Below are 17,835 nucleotides of genomic sequence, written 5' to 3' on the forward strand. Positions count from 1 at the left end.
CAGCCTCCCTGATTATAATCTGTTTTAATATTGACGGTTTTTTTGTTGTTGATACAACTGTGTAGATAGGCAAGTGTCATTGAGTCACTGAATGCTACTGGGCAGAGCCTATGCTCTGAAAGCAGGGTATATGTATAAACCATTAAGATAATTTGAAACTAAAACAACAAAAACTATTATAATAAAAGTTTAATATGATAGTGTGCACACTAAACTGAAACCTAAAAAGGGAGTACAACCCCTTTTTGAACATTACTATTTACCAGTGAATATAACTAATATTACTTGGTGCATTTAAACAAAATAGTTTTATTAAACAGTTATATCCATAAAAATTTTGGTCACCGAACATCTTTAGAAATAAATTGATAATACTTTTAAAGTCAAACGAGTTATTGCAAAAAAATAAAAACGACAAAATTTCAACTGGCGATGCAGTGGCGCAGTGGGTAGCACGTTCGCCTCACAGCAAGAAGGTCCCTGGGTCGCTGGTTCGATCCTTGGCTTAGTTGGCGTTTCTGTGTGGAGTTTGCATGTTCTCCCTGCGTTCGCGTGGGTTTCCTCCGGGTGCTCCGGTTTCCCCATACACAAATTGTCCGTAGTGTATGAGTGTGTGTGTGAATGTGTGTGTGGATGTTTCCCAGAGATGGATTGCGGCTGGAAGGGCACCCGCTGCGTAAAAACTTGCTGGATAATTCGGTTCATTCCGCTGTGGCGACCCCGGATTAATAAAGGGACTAAGCCGACAAGAAAATGAATGAATGAATGAAATTTCACCTTTTTTTATGTTTCACTTGATTTTTCTTGTTAATAAAAATTTTTTTCCAACATTTTAATTTGGGTGTACTAATTCTAATACATATTTTTTGTTAAATTAGTTCCAATTTTAGCTTTGGTACTGTGTCTTATATTTACAAATATATTATTGTAAAGCATCCTATGGAAAATATCAACTTGAAAGAGAGACCTGTGATGGGTGTACTCATTTATGCTAAATAAAATATTATTTATTAATATATATATATTAAAATTTTTAATTACAATATGAATAGTTCAAATATCAAATGACTTTTTAAATCTGTTGTAATAATACTTAAATAGTTTTATTATTGTTGTTCATTAAATGGAGCCTGAGAGAGCGGATCAGAGAAAAAAAAAAACTACCCCTGAACTTTTGAGCAGTAGTGTACAAAGTCAAACAGCATTCGGAATAGAATAGACCACAATTTGATTCGTATCTTGCTGATCATGAAATATTCAGCACTAGATAAACTGAATGATTGAAAAGCTCCTCATCGGAAAAACATATTTTGTTATGAATCAAACATCACAACTTGCTCAAGCTGTTGTAAATGTGCCAAGATTTCAGTGCCAGATTTCAGTGAGTTGCAACTTAAAATGATGAAATACAAAAGAATTTTTCAAATATCATTATGCTCACTTCATCATCATCAGTATTTTAGGGATAATTTACAGTTTTGGTTGGGTTTAGGGGTAGGGAATAGGTATGGATTACATTTTCAAACAAAAATGATGTTCCAGGATCAATGTCATACTTGGCAAAAGCAAACTTCCAAAATCAACCTTTCTCATCATGTCTGCAAAGCTTTTCATGACGCTTGTGTTATTAGGTGAGTTGAAGCCTGACAGGAGTCACGTTAAAGGGCTTTCAGACTGAAATCGCTGAACATTTCAACTGCTTGAATATGCAATAGCCCGTTCTCTTTTAACCCAGCACAAACCCTAAGGTGAGGATGCTGAGTGTTTGACAGAATGGCCTTGAACTGCGAAACGTTGTGTTTGTGATTGGAAGGAAGCAGTTTGTTTTCTCTATGAGATGTTCTTCAGCATTCAGGCCTCCTCCTGACACTTTGAGGAGAGATGGTGATTACGCCATTATATGTCATCCATCGCTTTATCTCGGAGAACTCCAACATTTCTCAGCATGAATAAAACATGAATCACTGCCATTTTGTCGCTGCACTTTTTAATCTGCAAATCATGTTGTGCTGATGTTTGTTTTCCCTCTCTCCCTTCTTTTTTTCCCTCTTTCATTTCTTTTCACAGAGTGATACAGCTGCCTTGGAGGAAATTAAAACATTCATCCGAAATGAAGTATTGCGCGTGTTTGAAGGTACATCATCTGCCGCCATGAGGTGGTCTCTAGATGGAAATTTTAGCTTTTAGGTGTGTGTGGGGGGGGGGGGGGGGTTAGACACTTTACAAGTTTGTCAAAAACAGGATTGCTAAAACATTTATTTGAATGTAATATGTAATGAGTTTAATAAATGTTAATGTAAATCTCTGTTATATATATCGGTATATATGACTGTATAATGGCACTGGTGGGAGCAAGGGCAGGCTTGAGGCCACAGGCCGAGAACCTTAGTGCCCCACCACTGACTATACACAGCCACATTGCACTGCTAAGAGTGTGATATTCTAATTATTCAACAGTTTGACGGCTTAATCGTGTATATAAAAAAGAAAATCAAACACAGAGATTCAAAAATCCTTCTGCCTTCTGTCGTTCATTCACATCTGCAACTGACGGTCAGAACAGCAGAATCCATTGCCAGTTCACAAACATCACTTTAGAGCTAGTGTTTGAATGATTGTCAAAATGTCTCACATTTTAAGATTATAAGGCTGAACGGCATGAAATGCCATCAGTCTACAGAGATTTCCCTGTATTTCTCTTCTCTAAGGACTTATTCTGCAATCTCTATCGCCATCTTGTGGTGGAACATCAACCGTCTTTGCTCTGTTCAGTATGACAGGCTGGCCGCCCACGGGCTAAATCAAATAATAATATAATAATAATAATAATAGCAACTAAAATTATGATTATTTAAAATAGGCACTGTCCTTATAAATAAACTGCACAGATGCAATCTAAATAACTACATTCTCACCTAAAAAAGCCTCAAAAGTACCATATGTTTTCCAACAGCTGCAATATTTGTCAAACGGTAGTGAGTCTATTAATCTGTTGTCACTCTATGTGGGCGGAGTAATACATAAGAGTTAAGAGGCTGACGAATGCTGTTCTTGCAGAATATCGAATATCAGATGCGATAACCAGAAAGAACTGGTATGTGTGTGTGTGTGTGTGTGTGTGTGTGTGTGTGTGTGTGTGTGTGTGTGTGTTTGTGTGTGTGTGTGTGTGTGTTCGAGGGAGCTGTATGACATTGTTAGATTTTTTCCATATATTTATATTAATAACTTTAACTTCATATATATTATATTATATTAAATTATAATTCAGTTATTATATTATATTATATTATATTATATTATATTATATTATATTATATTATATTATATTATATTATATTATTATGTTATTATATTATTATGTTATTATATTATATTATATTATATTATATTATATTATATTATATTATATTATATTATATTATATTATATTATATTATATTACTGATTCTTAATTCTTCTTTTTTAGAGAAATTTTCAGACAGTCAAACTTTGCTGCAAAAGACACCGGCGGCTATATTAGCAGCACAAGGTCGACAAGGCCCCCCAGGGCCACCCGGTAATGACGGCTCCCCAGGACCCCCCGGAGAGCCAGGACCTCCAGGTTCCCAAGGTAGGAGCCAAAAGCCCAAAGACTAAACATGTTATGGACCTCTGTACGCTGCTCCTCCAATGGTCTCGGCTCACACACAAACACAGACATGCAAGACTGTGCTTTATTTCTGTGACTCATTCATTTCCCCAGTATTAAGCTACGTTTTTTTGCTTGCTTCTCAAGGATTCCAGTATTTTTCTTCTTTCTCTTTTGGTGGAAATGAGAGTTTGTAAATGTTATTTATTTGGATTTACTGCTTTACAGCTGTTTTTCAGAGTGTTGAATGAGTAACAGAACTGAGCAAGTCAAAATGCTGTTGCTTGGCCAAATCAATATTTAAACCTCAAGATTTAATCATGGAAGCTAAAGAGTTTTTAAAAGAACCAATCTCTATGATTTGAGCCAATTGAATCTAGTTCAGAAGACTATAAAATGAGCAAGATGTTAAGATTGATATGCAAAAACTGGAATATTTCGGTGTAAGGGCTTCACAAGACTCTTGCTAGCGATTGTCGGAGGAGAACGAAGGCAGATAGCTGCATGACAAAGTGGCATATGGTGCCGAAAAGCCTGGCGGGACATATGAAGACGGATGAAGAACCGACCCAGAATAGGAGAATGTAATATCGCCATGGACAGACTTGTGAGAGCAAGAAAGATAAAGAGAAGAAGTGAGCAGAAGAAAAAAGCCACCCTATATCTCATTTTGTTGGATTAAACCTGGCGAAAAGAAATGAAGGGGAGTGAGAAAATATGCAATTCTGAACATTCATCAAAGACAGCTAATGCAACTAACGTACTGCTCCTCTAGCGTTTCTCATCAATTATGACTTGCAGTTCGGTTCTGTCCTTACTGTCTGAGTTCCTAAGGACCCTTAACCATGATGCTTTTCATGAAATAAGACTGTGTTGAGTACATTTAATCTTTAATAATTGATTGTTTGCAAAGAAAATATACTTTGGGCTGAGTGCTTACATACATATTCATGATCCATATATGTCATATTTTGAAGATTGTATTATTTATATATTCAGAATGTTTTGATGTGTTTACAACAGTAGGTGAAGCTCAAAGCCATTTTGTATCATTTGATTGTGTATTTGTGAATTGTTTGGCACATTGTGCTGTAGGCCGGGCTCACACTTCCAGAGTTTTGAAATCCTAACTGATTATGAAATCTGGTTGCATCACGCACATAAAAGGATCTTTACAGATTTTCTTCCCTCAAATCTCAAACCTTCATACATTGCAAGATAATAAGAATTCATATGCCAGAGGGAGCACCTCACTTGATCTCACACTGCAGATTGTCATTGGCATTCAGCTAATGTTTACATTTGTTAGCTAGCGTGCTAGCAGCTTTCTACTCTCAGAATGAACCCTCAGAATTAAAGTCATTTCCCCAGCTTTTCTTTGTACAGCGGAAGTGCAATTTGACATGCTAACCAGACACTATGTTCTTTTAATAATGATATTTATTTTAATAATAACTATCTATCTATCCTACCTCATTAATTAATCCAACTGCAGGCTTCTGCTTTGCATCTGTGACTAAGTAAAATTTACTTTGCAAATATAACAGTTCCTTTAGCAGTGCCCAATGCATCATTTTTACACTAGGATTAAATAAACTAATTTTACAACGCAAGACGCCTAATTTAATTGTCCTGCACCTTTATAATAAACAGGTAGGATGATTTTACATTGACATCTTAACAGATTACCAGTATAAAATAAACAACACCTTACATTAAAGGCATAATTCACCCAAAATTGAATATTCTGGCGTCTTTTGCTTCCTCTTCACATGTTCCAGTGTTTCTTTCTTTTGTTGAAGAATGTTGGAAACCTCTTAGCATTTACATTCCTAGTTATTGTTTTTCTTACTATGGATGTCAATGATAAAGGTCTTTGCACACTGTAGTCCAAAACTTTTGAATGCTTTTTTTTTCCTATTCATATGCAAAAAAAAATCATCACATACGATTAAATGTTTCTAAATGTAGAAAAAGGAATATGCTGCATATTATCATCCAATACGGCAGAGGAATAGAGTTCAGCTCATTATCAAAGAGCTGCTCTGGATTATCCTGAAATGCAAAGTTTAATTCAGGAAATCAGTGTAATTTTGATACATTGCTTCTGATACTTCACAGATTAAACAGCTCTCAAGGTGCTTTTTCATACAGATGTCACTACTTCAATTTGTTCCTTTTGCTGCCATTCATACCGCGGCGACGGCGGTAATTGGTACTCCAGTAGCTTTTGACCGATGGGTGGCACTTTAACCACAGATACTTAGCTTTGCCTTTTTACAAAATTAAATAAACGGTTCTGAATGTGTACCTTATTTGATGTGTTCAATTAAAATAGAATTTTGTTTTAGTATACTTAGTAATAAACACGCTTTTACACTATACTGTATGTTTTAGAAAAGATACATGGTGAGAAATAGAAAAACAATTGAACCCAGTTCGACTTTTTTATGAAAGACGAAAGTTTCGGAGGCAGTGTGTCAATACGATTCACAGAATGTGAGGTTGAATTTATTTTTTTTATGTGCGAAAATTACAGACTAAAATTTGCATTCAGTGTGCAATAACCTTTACAGGTTTGCAACATTCTTCAAAATATCTTCTTTGGTGTTTAATGGAACAAAACTCAAACTGGTTTGGAACAAGTGAGGGGTTGAATAAATGATGGCAGACTTTCGTTTTTAGGTGAATGATCTCTTTAAATAAATCCATGTGCCAGTAGTAAAAACCTAGGAGTGTGCTATTAAATATTGATGTACTCTGGTAGGACATCCTGACAGGTAGGATAAAATGTCAGCACACTGGTTTCACATTCACAAACAGCTCCTCCACATTCGTTGCCCAAGACATTTGTACAAATACAAATGCACATCCTACAGTATATAACATGTTAACAAAAAAATACAAGTAATTTGACAACTGTTCCATCTCAGTGTGGTTGAGAGTGACAGCACTGTTTCATTTGGTGTTTGTATTGGAATGTTTTTTAAAGAACTCTAATTCTTTAGTTTAACTTTAGTTCTAATAATAAGCTTTGGGGTTTGTATTGGAATGTTCTTTTAAGAGGGGCAGCCCGGTGGCACAGTGAGTAGCAAAATCGCCTCACAGGAAGAAGGTCGCGAGTTCGAGCCTCGGCTGGGTCAGTTGGTGTTTCTGTGTGGAGTTTGCATGTTTTCCCCTTGTTTGTGTGGATTTCCTGCGCGTGTTCTGTTTTCCCCCACAAGTGCGGATATAGGTGAATTGGGTTTGCTAAAATTGTCCATAGTGTATGTGTATGATTAGTGTGTATGGATGTTTCCCAGTGATGGGTTGCAGCTGGAAGGCCATCCACTGTGTAAAACATATGCTGAATAAGTTGGCAGTTCATTCCGCTGTGGTGACCCCAGATTATTAAAGGGTCTAAGCCAAAAAGAAAATGAATGAATAAATGAATGAATGAATGTTCTTTAAAGAACTCTAGTTTTCTAATAAAGAACTCATTGGATTTCATAGCGATGTTTAGTGTCCGTGTAAACAGCTGTTCCAGTTAAATGCATGTGCTGGAGCTTGCACTTTTTTTGGTACATTCTGCACTGTCATTGTGTATTTCAGACAATGTCAGTTTGGCAAATCTCTGATGCCAGTACAACCTCTCACAAAATATAACCAAGTAATATTCATAATTATCCAGATTTTAAAGATCATGTAAACCAGAAGTTGCAGAAACTTTTCAGTATGTTGATGTACTTCCAATTGAAATGGGATATTGAGTAGGGGGCAGGGCTTTCTTTTTGCATAGCATTCTCTCATAGCAAACTAATAGTGAGGGAGAGCGTGGTTAGCAATATTGTAGCTGACAAATGCTCAGACTTTGATTGAAGATTACCAAAACCACCTTTTTTTCAATGGATTAACTTACTTTACCCAAAGAATAACAATGTGCTCTAGCAAAATAAACATTGTATATTTTGATTTTACAGAGACTTTTAATCCAAAATATTATTTATATGCAATATGATCAGGAGTCGGGATGGCCCTGAAGTTTCTCAAACTGTGAGATTTGATCTGTAAAGATTTCACATTACCAGATAATCTATGCTAAACATGTAAATCATAAAAATTGGGTGTAAATTGGACTAAAACTTCTTTAAAGTGTGAGCCTGGCTTTAGAGAGGAGCATTTCTTCTCATCAGGAAGTATAGCCCCCTGGTAAATCAGAAATGTACCTTTTTGTGTGTGTGATATTATGTGTGAGATGTTGACATCAGCCTCCATGTGGCTTGACAAAGTTTGCGGGTAATATTTCCTCATTATTCCTCGTCATCCTCCGCTGGAGTCTGTCCTCCTTTGGACACATCAATTTGCCTGACTTGTCTTTACATAGTTTATGATGAAAAATATCTCCGCCATTTTGGTCGCTTTACACATTAATTCCACTTCGGGGTCAGAGTTAATTTAAATGAAAATCAGCAACATTAATACGTCTCTGTATCCTCTCTTCTGGTGACCCGAAAGAGAAGGTGTTGCTTGAACGCTTGTTGAATTTATATGCTAATGCTTTTTCGATGTCATTTTCGGGCCTTATGTTTTTGATGCTGTTTAGCTTTACTTATTTATTTATTTTTATTGAGATTATTTCTTAAAACTCGCATGAACCACACATCAGTGGGTTCATGCAATTTGAGTCTCATAACAGCATAACATCTAAAACTACTTATGCAACTGTTTTACTGAGCTCAGATGTAATCAGCCATGCTTTTGTATAACCATTTGTTGGGATAACATTTTTTTTTAATCCCTTTGTAACGTTTTTTCATGTGTTCAAGAGTGATGAAATCCTCTAACTTGGTTTCATTAAAATATATCTAATTTGCTGTATATTGTAAGCTGTATTTTCCTGCATGCCAAGAATATACCCAATCATATTTAAAGGGGTAGTTCACTGAGAAATGAAAATTTGCTGGATTTTTACTTGCCCTCAGGCCATCCAAAATGTAATTAACTGTTGTTGTTTTTTTCTTCTTCAGCAGAGCATTGAATATAATTTTTAGCTTAAACTGTGGTTCTTGGTGTACTAAAAAACAACGTATTGCATTTACAGTTTAAGTTAAATTTAGTAATGTTCAATTTAATTTGTTTGTTTAAATTTACCCCATATACATTGTTTGCAACAACTCACCTTAAAAAATGTTGTAAATCCTATGAATAATTTTTTCAGTGTGATTCAAACTATGCAGGTCATATAATCCAGCACTTTGGGAGTCAAAAAACATTTATGCAAAAATACATTTATACCCTGCACTGTAAAAAATAAATCTGTAAAATTTACGGTAAAAAAACGGCAGCTGTGGTTGCCAGTACTTTACCGTTAAAAAACACGGTACAAACCGTAAAAGTAATTTTTAATTTTTACGGTAAATTACCGTATTTTATTATTTTATCGAGGTAATATGTCTGTATTTTGAATGATCAACATCTACACATCTTTTGTTACACAGTTAGACACATTAGCACACCCACATGCAGGTGGTGATGAGGAAGTTACATAATGAGCCAATGCTCATCACAATCAACTTTTCCCACAAGCAGAAAAGAGTTTCAGCATATAGAAGGTGCTCAGTGTCATTCACACAGCTACTAAACACCAGTATGGTAACACGCATAAAATTAAAGTCATGAAATAAACATTGTTTATCAACATTAGATGTAACATAAATCTTTGATGTACATAACTGATGGGGAAACAACTAAAAAGATCCATATTAATGTCAACAAAATGCATAAAAAGTGATGTTCCATACAGGGAATTCTGGGAAAGTCAATTTACGGTTATTCGCCGTATATATTAAGGAAAAATACCGTTAACCAGGTTACGGATTTGTACTGTAGCATTTTTACAGTTTTTTAGCGTTGAAATCACGGCCATTTTTACAGTGTGGGCTCCTAAAAAAACATAGAGGTCTTACTGTATATTCACACCAAAAGCAGGGATAGCGTTAAAGTAGGCAGAAGTCTTTAATTTTAAAAAGGAGCCAGCAGCGATAAGCGGCGATGTGCATCTTTGCCCGTTTGGGCATCAAGGAGAGTTGAAATCAAGTAAACTTTATGGCAATCAAGCTATGACGCACTTTGGCAGCAAGCAATTGAAATGTTGAAGTCCACCGCTTGAGAGGATTCCAGTGAACACTGTGAACTTTTCTTTCGACCACAGTTGTTCCCAAGGGTTTGATTATTGTGGTGGCCTAATTTCCAATTATTTTTGATGTTTCCTACAGGGACATACATAAAAAAAGTTACTGGCGAGTTGATGTGCATTAATGTTATATATGCATTTTTTTTCTTAAAATGAATGCTGCAGCACGGTGGCGCAGTGGGTAGCACGATCGCCTCACAGCAAGAAGGTCACTGGTTCAAGCCTCGGCTGGGTCAGTTGACATTTCTGTGTGAAGTTTGCATTTTTCTCCTTTTGTTCACGTGGGTTTCCTCCGGGTGCTCCAGTTTCCCCCACAAGTCCAAAGACATGTAGTACAGGTGAATTGGGAAGGCTAAATTGTCCATAGTGTGCATGGATGATTTCCAGTGATGAGTTGCAGCTGGAAGGGCATCCGCTGTGTAAAACATTTGCTGGATAAGTTAGCTGTTCATTCTGCTGTGGTGACCCCGCATTAAAAAGAAACTAAGCAGAAAAGAAAATGAATGAATGAATAAGCCAGAATGCCATGCTAATTGTAATGATAGTACAAAACAGTATTGCTGCATTAGAATATTTTAGACATATGGACACATTGGATGAGTGGAGCAAAGCCACACCACATGGTTGCGGCTATAAGCAACTTGATCTTCCATAGTTAAATTAATTTGATAAAAGGCATACAACATTTTCATGATAGAAAGCAGGTTTTTTATGCTGGAATGTAAGTGATTTGCTGATATGCTGCATGGCTCCTTTAAATACAAGATCAATGCGAATTTTGACACTCATCGGCAGAGGGAAGAAGGGACAGCAGACAGCATTGTCGTCAGGGCGGCCAGAGCAAACTTTGGCGCTCTCGCCGCCTTTGTTGTGAATGCACAGTTATGCAAAAAAATGACTGGTATCTACAAAAAAATCACATAATTTACAACATTATTATTCTAAATTATGTTCAGTTTCTTGTATAGACTTATTGTTCACCTTACAAAACCACAGTGTATTGTCAGGAGGCACAGTGAAAAAAATCATTCATTGGATTTACTACATTTGCAAGTGGTTGTAAACAACTTATATATGCTGGATTCAAACTAACAAATTAAATTTAGTAATGTTCAACTTGATTTGTTTCTTTAAATTCAGCCCATATAAATTGCTTGCAATGAACCATTTTGGGGTATTGTTTTTGTATGTGTTTTTTTAACTTGTAGTCTTGAAATTTTATGAATCTTATAAAAACACAGTTTCAGCTGAAAATTAGCTTTAAAGCTTTGCTGAAGAAAACAAGTTACTTACATGTTGGATGGTCTGAGGGCAAATACATTTACTCAAAATTTTCAATATTTTAGCGAGCTGCCCTTTCAATAATGAGTGAGCAGGTTTCATAATATTTAATGTCATTTCATGCAATGTAATGAACAAGGTGTTTTGATCATCTCAGTACAACCTTTTTATTTTTATATTTATTTATTTTTGACTTATATGAGCAGATTTGCTAATTTAAAGCCTTTTATAGATGGATTAAAACAAATTGTATATAAAATGTACATTGTATATACAGTCATGTTCAAAATTATTACCCCTGGCAAATTATTTATTCATACCCCTTGTTACTTTTTTTCAACCAGCAAGTTTTTTTTGACCAGAAATGACACAGGCTTCTCCCTGAAGATAATAAGAGGTATCAATGTGGAAAAAAAATTATCACATTTGTTACGTTTGAACAAAAATAAATAATGATTAATATAAACATATGAATAATTTCAGACTTGACTGTATATTTCTTAAATTTACACCCTAACAGTGCTCAGCATAAAAAAGTTCCCTCTTTTAAATTGATGTTTTCTGCAGTATGCTTTACAATATTATATTTGTGCATTTTCATTAGACTAGTCAGGACTAAAACTAAAACTAATCTAACAAAAACAAAGTACAAAAAAAATGTCCAAAAATTTGTAAAGAAAAATTTTAAAGGGGACCTATTTTACCCCTATTACAAGATGTAAGATAAGCCTTTGTTGTCTCCAGAATGTATCTGTAAAGTTTCAGCACAAAATACCCATCAGATAATTTATTGTAGCCTCCAGAATATGCTCATTTTCTTGTCTGAGTACATTGTAGTTGTTTTTGTAACCTGTGGCTTTAAATGCAAATGAGTTGCTTTTCCCCACCCACCGCTCCCACGTGTGTGTCTGCTTCTGATCATGCATTACTTCAGATAAACAGCAGTCAGTGATAGAGACAGACACAGATGAAGCTGAAATACAGCTCGTTAGTCAAAAATACCAAGTAAGTTTATTTGATGTTTTTGTGGTGGAGTTTATTTAAGCCTTTCTGAAATGATGAGTCTTACACAAATGTTGTTTGCAGTTGTTTCACACCGTAAGTGCAAGCAGAGCGTGAGCAGTACGTGTGAAGCTCGTATGGAGAGCAGAAGCTCATTGCCAGCTGTTGCACAGATTGATGTATCTCTGTCTATTTAATCTAGTTACCTATCTATAAATACAGGATTTTTTTTTAACTTTTCATCTGCACCAAGGCCCATGGCAACTTCCTCCTTCGCTGTTTCCTTAACCTGCAAGTCTTTATTTTACTAATTATATAGATCCTAAAGAACTGTCTGCTTCTCGAGCTCTATGAGGAGTGTCATACATGTCTTTTCAGGTGCACTCGGTCAGAAGACACTCTGATATCATGTCATTTTGTTTTTGATTGTCAGGGTAATGTAGGCCTATAGTTCTAATAATATTTATACATTATATTTTTAATGATATTTATACATGTTCAAACTAGTGTGCAGCTTACTAAGAAAAACTAATACTAAAATTGTTTTAAATTGTTTTAAATTTGGTTATGTAGTTCGAGTTTAATCATTTAAGTTTATTTGATTAAATATATAGAAATCAGTGGATATTATCTATGAATTTATTGGGTAAAATTGCTTTTTACTGTCATTATCAACGCACTGTCACTTTTTATTAAGCGTGCTTCTGCGTGCAGTATAAAAACTCTAATTTGTTTACATTGACACTGAAAAATACACACGCTGCTCCTACTTGCGGTGTGAAACAGACTTTATATAGTGATTTAGCTGTCTGTATTACAAACAATCTCTGTTTTAAAAAACATTTTAAACTTATAAAAACCACAGAGTTATTGGAACAGATATTTAAACCCAGTTTATTGTAAAAAAAAAAAATGTTCTGTGGAGGTGTGTAAACATGTTATTATAGAAACAGGGGGCCTGTCAATCAATTCAGTGGGTGGGGAAAACCGCATTTCTACGTCATGTTGCAGTGGGCATCAAAATCACTGGGATTTGGGTTTTATTATAACATCAGGAAATTTTAAACAGAGACTTGTTGTTTTTATACCACTCCAAAATAACAGTGTATACATACACACAGTTCTGTCCAAACAGGTTACAAAAGTTAATTTTCATCATACGTTCTTTTTAAATAAAATGTTAATACACAGGAAAAGTCAAGAGAAACATAAAAAATATATATCAAATTTAGCTGAAATAACAAATTTAGCAATTACTCATTTGAATGTAAATGTATTATCTTTCTATTCCTAAAGATGTTAGGTGATTAAAAACATATTTTAATGGATATCACTGTTTAATACAGCTGTTATGTTTAAATGCACCAAAGTTTATCACCTATATTCACTAAGAAATGGATAACAAATATATAAAAGGGGGTGTACTCATCTATGCAGAGCACTGTATATATCTCTTTTTATGTGATGATTTAAATGTAATTTATTTCTATATAATATTTTATGTTTTCCTTTGCGTTTTTCATTCTCCACATGGTTTAGTCTTTTTTTTTTTTCCAGAGTATGAAAGAGGACGTTGAATGTAAAACCTGATGAAAGATGTTAGTATAGATGTTGCTGTAGGCTGCATTTCACAAGTATTGCATTGCAGCTCCCCCTGCCGCATTTTTTTTCTCCTCATAAAACGTACAGTATGAACAGGGAGCCATGATTTGATGCAGCAGGTAGAGTGCCATCCCACTTCTGAATGCCATTGCATTGAATGAATACATCTGAAGGTGTCCGATACACTTTCGTTAGTTAGCTACTAGTGTGTTGCTTGTATAAGTTTCATATGAGACTGACAATTATTTGGTAATTAACTCCTACAGTGTTTTTCTTTTAGGCTAGACAGAGTCTGGCTTGATGGAAACACACAACTAATCAGTGTGTGTTTTGACTGGAGGCGGTTTTCTGCATGTCATTATGAAGATAGTCTTAAGATTGGTTTCTGACAGTGTGTGTGCAAAAATAATACTAACAGATCAGCATCGGCTAATGTGTTTTTGTTCGTCGGTTTGCTGCCCGCCGTGTGTGACATTTCATCCAGCACTGTCAGCATTTGTGCTGCTCCCTAAATATTTTTTAAGTGTGTTTCTAATAGATTTGTCACTACTTGTGAAGGGCTTAAAAACTGGCTGATTTCTGAGGGATCTGAGACTAGTTTAGTGTAATATGGCAGATTTGCACAAGGCTTTATCTACCATTTCCACATGTTAGGTTTTTTTTTTTTTTTTTTTGAAGACCTAATTTTTATGGAAATGCGAAGTCTGAGATTTTTTTTATCCTACAGTAGGAAGTAAATTATTTGAATAGTATCTCACTGCTAGTGTTATATCAGTCAGAGGTTTTTCTTTGAATAATGTACTAATTAAATAGTGGAGTGATGGCTAAATTCTGCTTGTCAGTAAAAAAAACGTACTGGAATATTTTAGATAAGTTTTAAGAATGCACACTTTCAAAATGGTGGGAAATAAGTTTCCATTGTCATTCAGTGTAACAGGTAAATTTATGTAAAAAAAAATTAAACAGCATACTTATTAAAGGAACACTCCACTTTTTGAGGGAAATATGCTCATTTTACAAGTTATCTAGAGTTAAATATTTGAGTTTTCCATTTTTTTAATGCATTCAGTTGATCTCTGGGTCTGGAGGGAGAACTTTTAGCTTAGCTTAGCATAAATCATTGAATCGGAGCATTAGCATCTTGCTCAAATAATAAAAAGTTTTGATAAGTTTACTATTCATAGTTTGAAACTTCTGTTGCTACATCATTTACTAAGACGGACAGTAAATGAAAAGTTTCAGTGTCATTATGGCTGTTAACTATATTCTCAATGGGATTTTTTTTGCTAATGGTCTAATATGATTTAATGATCTATGCTGAGCTAAAAGTCGTATTTACAAAAATAAGACTGCTCTATGATACATAATTGCATAGTCTTGTATCGTCATCAAATAATTATTTATATAAATGCTTGACAAAAATTCTGAATATAAGTAAATTATATCAATAATTTGTGTTTTTGTGTGTTTTACTCCTCCAGGGTATCGAGGGCAGAAAGGGGAACGGGGTCAGATGGGTCTGGGACTTCCAGGAGCTCCAGGACCCGCCGGACCACAAGGTACAAAACTTATTATTAATACTCTCTAGTTACGAATATTTAGGACCTGAAGTTTGTCAATTACCACAGAAGAGTACTTTGATTAAACGTTATGTGTGTTTACTGAAAAAATCAGAATACTGCTCAGAATTTAGGGTGAATTAAAATTGTTGTATAAGTAATATAATTGTTAATGTATTTTAAAATGAAATGCATGCTTTTAATCAGCAAGGTAGGGAGATTTTATTTTTATATTATTATATTTTCATATTTTTATATTATATTTTTTGGCGATCAATGTGTTTTTAAAAAATGTTTGAATTTTTAAATCAAGGAACTGCAGTTTTGAATAAATATCAACAAATGTTACTACAAGAAACATATGGTAGTTGTAGTTGTTAGAAGAAAAGGAAATAACATGACTGCACGATGGAACACATGTGAAGGACATTTTTATTGAAACATTATTTATTGAAAAAATATTTTAATCTCTTATGTATTAATGTGTTATTAAGCGTATACAATTGTTTTTAAATGAAATCTTAAATAAATCAAACATTCTGAAAGATTTTTATTTGTTATATTGGCCAGCCACATATATATATATATATATATATATATATATATATATATATATATATATATATATATATATATATATATATATATATATATATATATATATATATATATTGGCCTTTATGTTAAATATTCATCAAAGAATTCTGAGAAAAAAAGCATAATTATTAAACCCAATCTTTCAGAAGATATTCCAACTTGGTATGTTAGGGTTTTGAGTTTGGAGAGTATTTTAATTTGTTTATTTTCTTGAACATTTTCTCCTTCGTTTTCTTCATTTGGACATATATAAAAACCAACGTCCATCTGCCCAAAAATGCCTAGAAAACAAACTCTGGTTTGCTTGTGGACAGGAATGAATCTGACCCAATGAACCAGACTTTGTTAAAATGTATGATGAATTATTCAGTATGTTTTATTCAGAATGCTGCATTTGTTTGTTTTGCTAATGCGTCTCAAAATGAATTGCAGGTTGACTTGAAGCCCTTTTTGTAACATTACAAATGTTTTACTGCCATTTTTTTTGCAATTTGATGATGATATTAGGGCATAAAATGGTGAAATCAAAATGCTGAACACAAAAATATTCTGAAATGCTTAAAATGATAAGTAGTGTAGATGTAGTGAAAGGCCTTTTTGTAACATTACAAATGTTTCACTGCCATTTATCATCAATTTGATGATAATGATAATAGCATATGATAATGGCATAAAATGGCGAAATCTTTGTGTTTTACGAACATTTGAACTATTCAACATTTCTATTCAAAAACGTAACTACCCTATGATTCAGGTCATATTCTCAAACCCTATAACAAAATTTAAAACAACCATCCAAAGCACACAAATAATTTGACTAACGTTTGCTCAAATTGGTTATTGACTATCAAACTTTGTATCTCTACTCTAAACTGTTCAGAATGTGGTTTATAGGCCATATCCTATAAGGCTTTTATTCATTTCAGCAATTTTCCTTTGTTAAGGGAATAGGGATACATTTTATGTGGTAACTGACAGCATGCTTTAGATGTCGCTAATGGACCTTCAGAGGTATTTAACCCAGAATATTTTTTAATACATGAGCCGTGACACCACTTAATTAGTTGAGATAATTAAAAAAACAAATGATCCTGTTTTAGTCATTGCTTTTAAGAGTAAGAGGTGCACTGCCTTTTATATAACAGCATGTTGTTGAATTGTGAAGATAAACAGACTAGATCAAGCAAGTAGAACAATAGAAACACGTTGCTTTGTGTTTTTGCTGAGGTCCAGAAAGGCCCTCGGTGCTTGTAAATACATTTTCCACGACCGTTCTTTACACTTTTCACACTCTTGAAATCTGCAACACCTAGATAGCGGCGATTATTCAAATTGGTGCTTTAATGTTGTACTTTACAAAAGCACAGGCAGATAATGGCTCCAAACTAAACTAATGACTACGGCATTCTTTAATGAACGGCTCTTTTATAGAGGTACAAAGTGCTCACTGATTGTTCTTCAAATGAAAAAATACAAAAGAGACTTTAACCGGGGGTTCTTTATAATTGCAAGGCGCACCATAATCGCTGGCTGCTGTGATTTCCCTTTTTCTCCTCTTCCTCTGCAGTTAAAGGGTAACAAGCTCATGAAAAGGAGTTTTATTCTGTTTGTTCTGCCATGATCACTCTAAGGGAAACTTTATTTTAAATAACAGTGTTTACTGTGTCAAGCATCGTTATCACTGTTCACTGTAGTCACTTGATTATCACAGTATCATCAACCATCAGGACACCTTCGCAATCATAAAGTAACACTCTGGCAACACTGCATACTCATATCATAACCACCTACAACACCCCAATATCTTGGTGACCTACTAACTGTGGCAAGATTCGGAAGTGTGTATGGAGTGCTAGTGGCTGGGATGCACAAGAAAAGAAACCTAAAAGTCACTCTGGCGACATCCTTACATCCTTTTTTATTTACACTCACCGCTGCTAGTCACGACACTCATTTTCCCATGTATTGTCATTCTGACCTGAGGGGGCATTGAT

General features: G+C 34.6%; 1 protein-coding gene across 4 annotated transcripts in view; it reads left to right on the forward strand.

The window, feature by feature from the left end:
• col19a1 (collagen, type XIX, alpha 1) overlaps positions 1-17,835 on the forward strand; it is a 306,597-nt gene that overhangs the window by 281,022 nt on the left and 7,740 nt on the right. For all 4 annotated transcript variants that reach the window (NM_001442495.1, NM_001442496.1, XM_087278424.1 and 1 more), the window contains 3 exon segments: positions 2,068-2,134; positions 3,467-3,610; positions 15,167-15,244. In NM_001442495.1, the coding sequence (NP_001429424.1) occupies positions 2,068-2,134; positions 3,467-3,610; positions 15,167-15,244 (289 nt within the window).

The sequence above is a fragment of the Danio rerio genome, chromosome 13 (assembly GCF_052040795.2).
Source record: "Danio rerio strain M-AB ecotype USA chromosome 13, GRCz13ab, whole genome shotgun sequence".
In the NCBI taxonomy this organism is placed as follows: domain Eukaryota; kingdom Metazoa; phylum Chordata; class Actinopteri; order Cypriniformes; family Danionidae; genus Danio; species Danio rerio.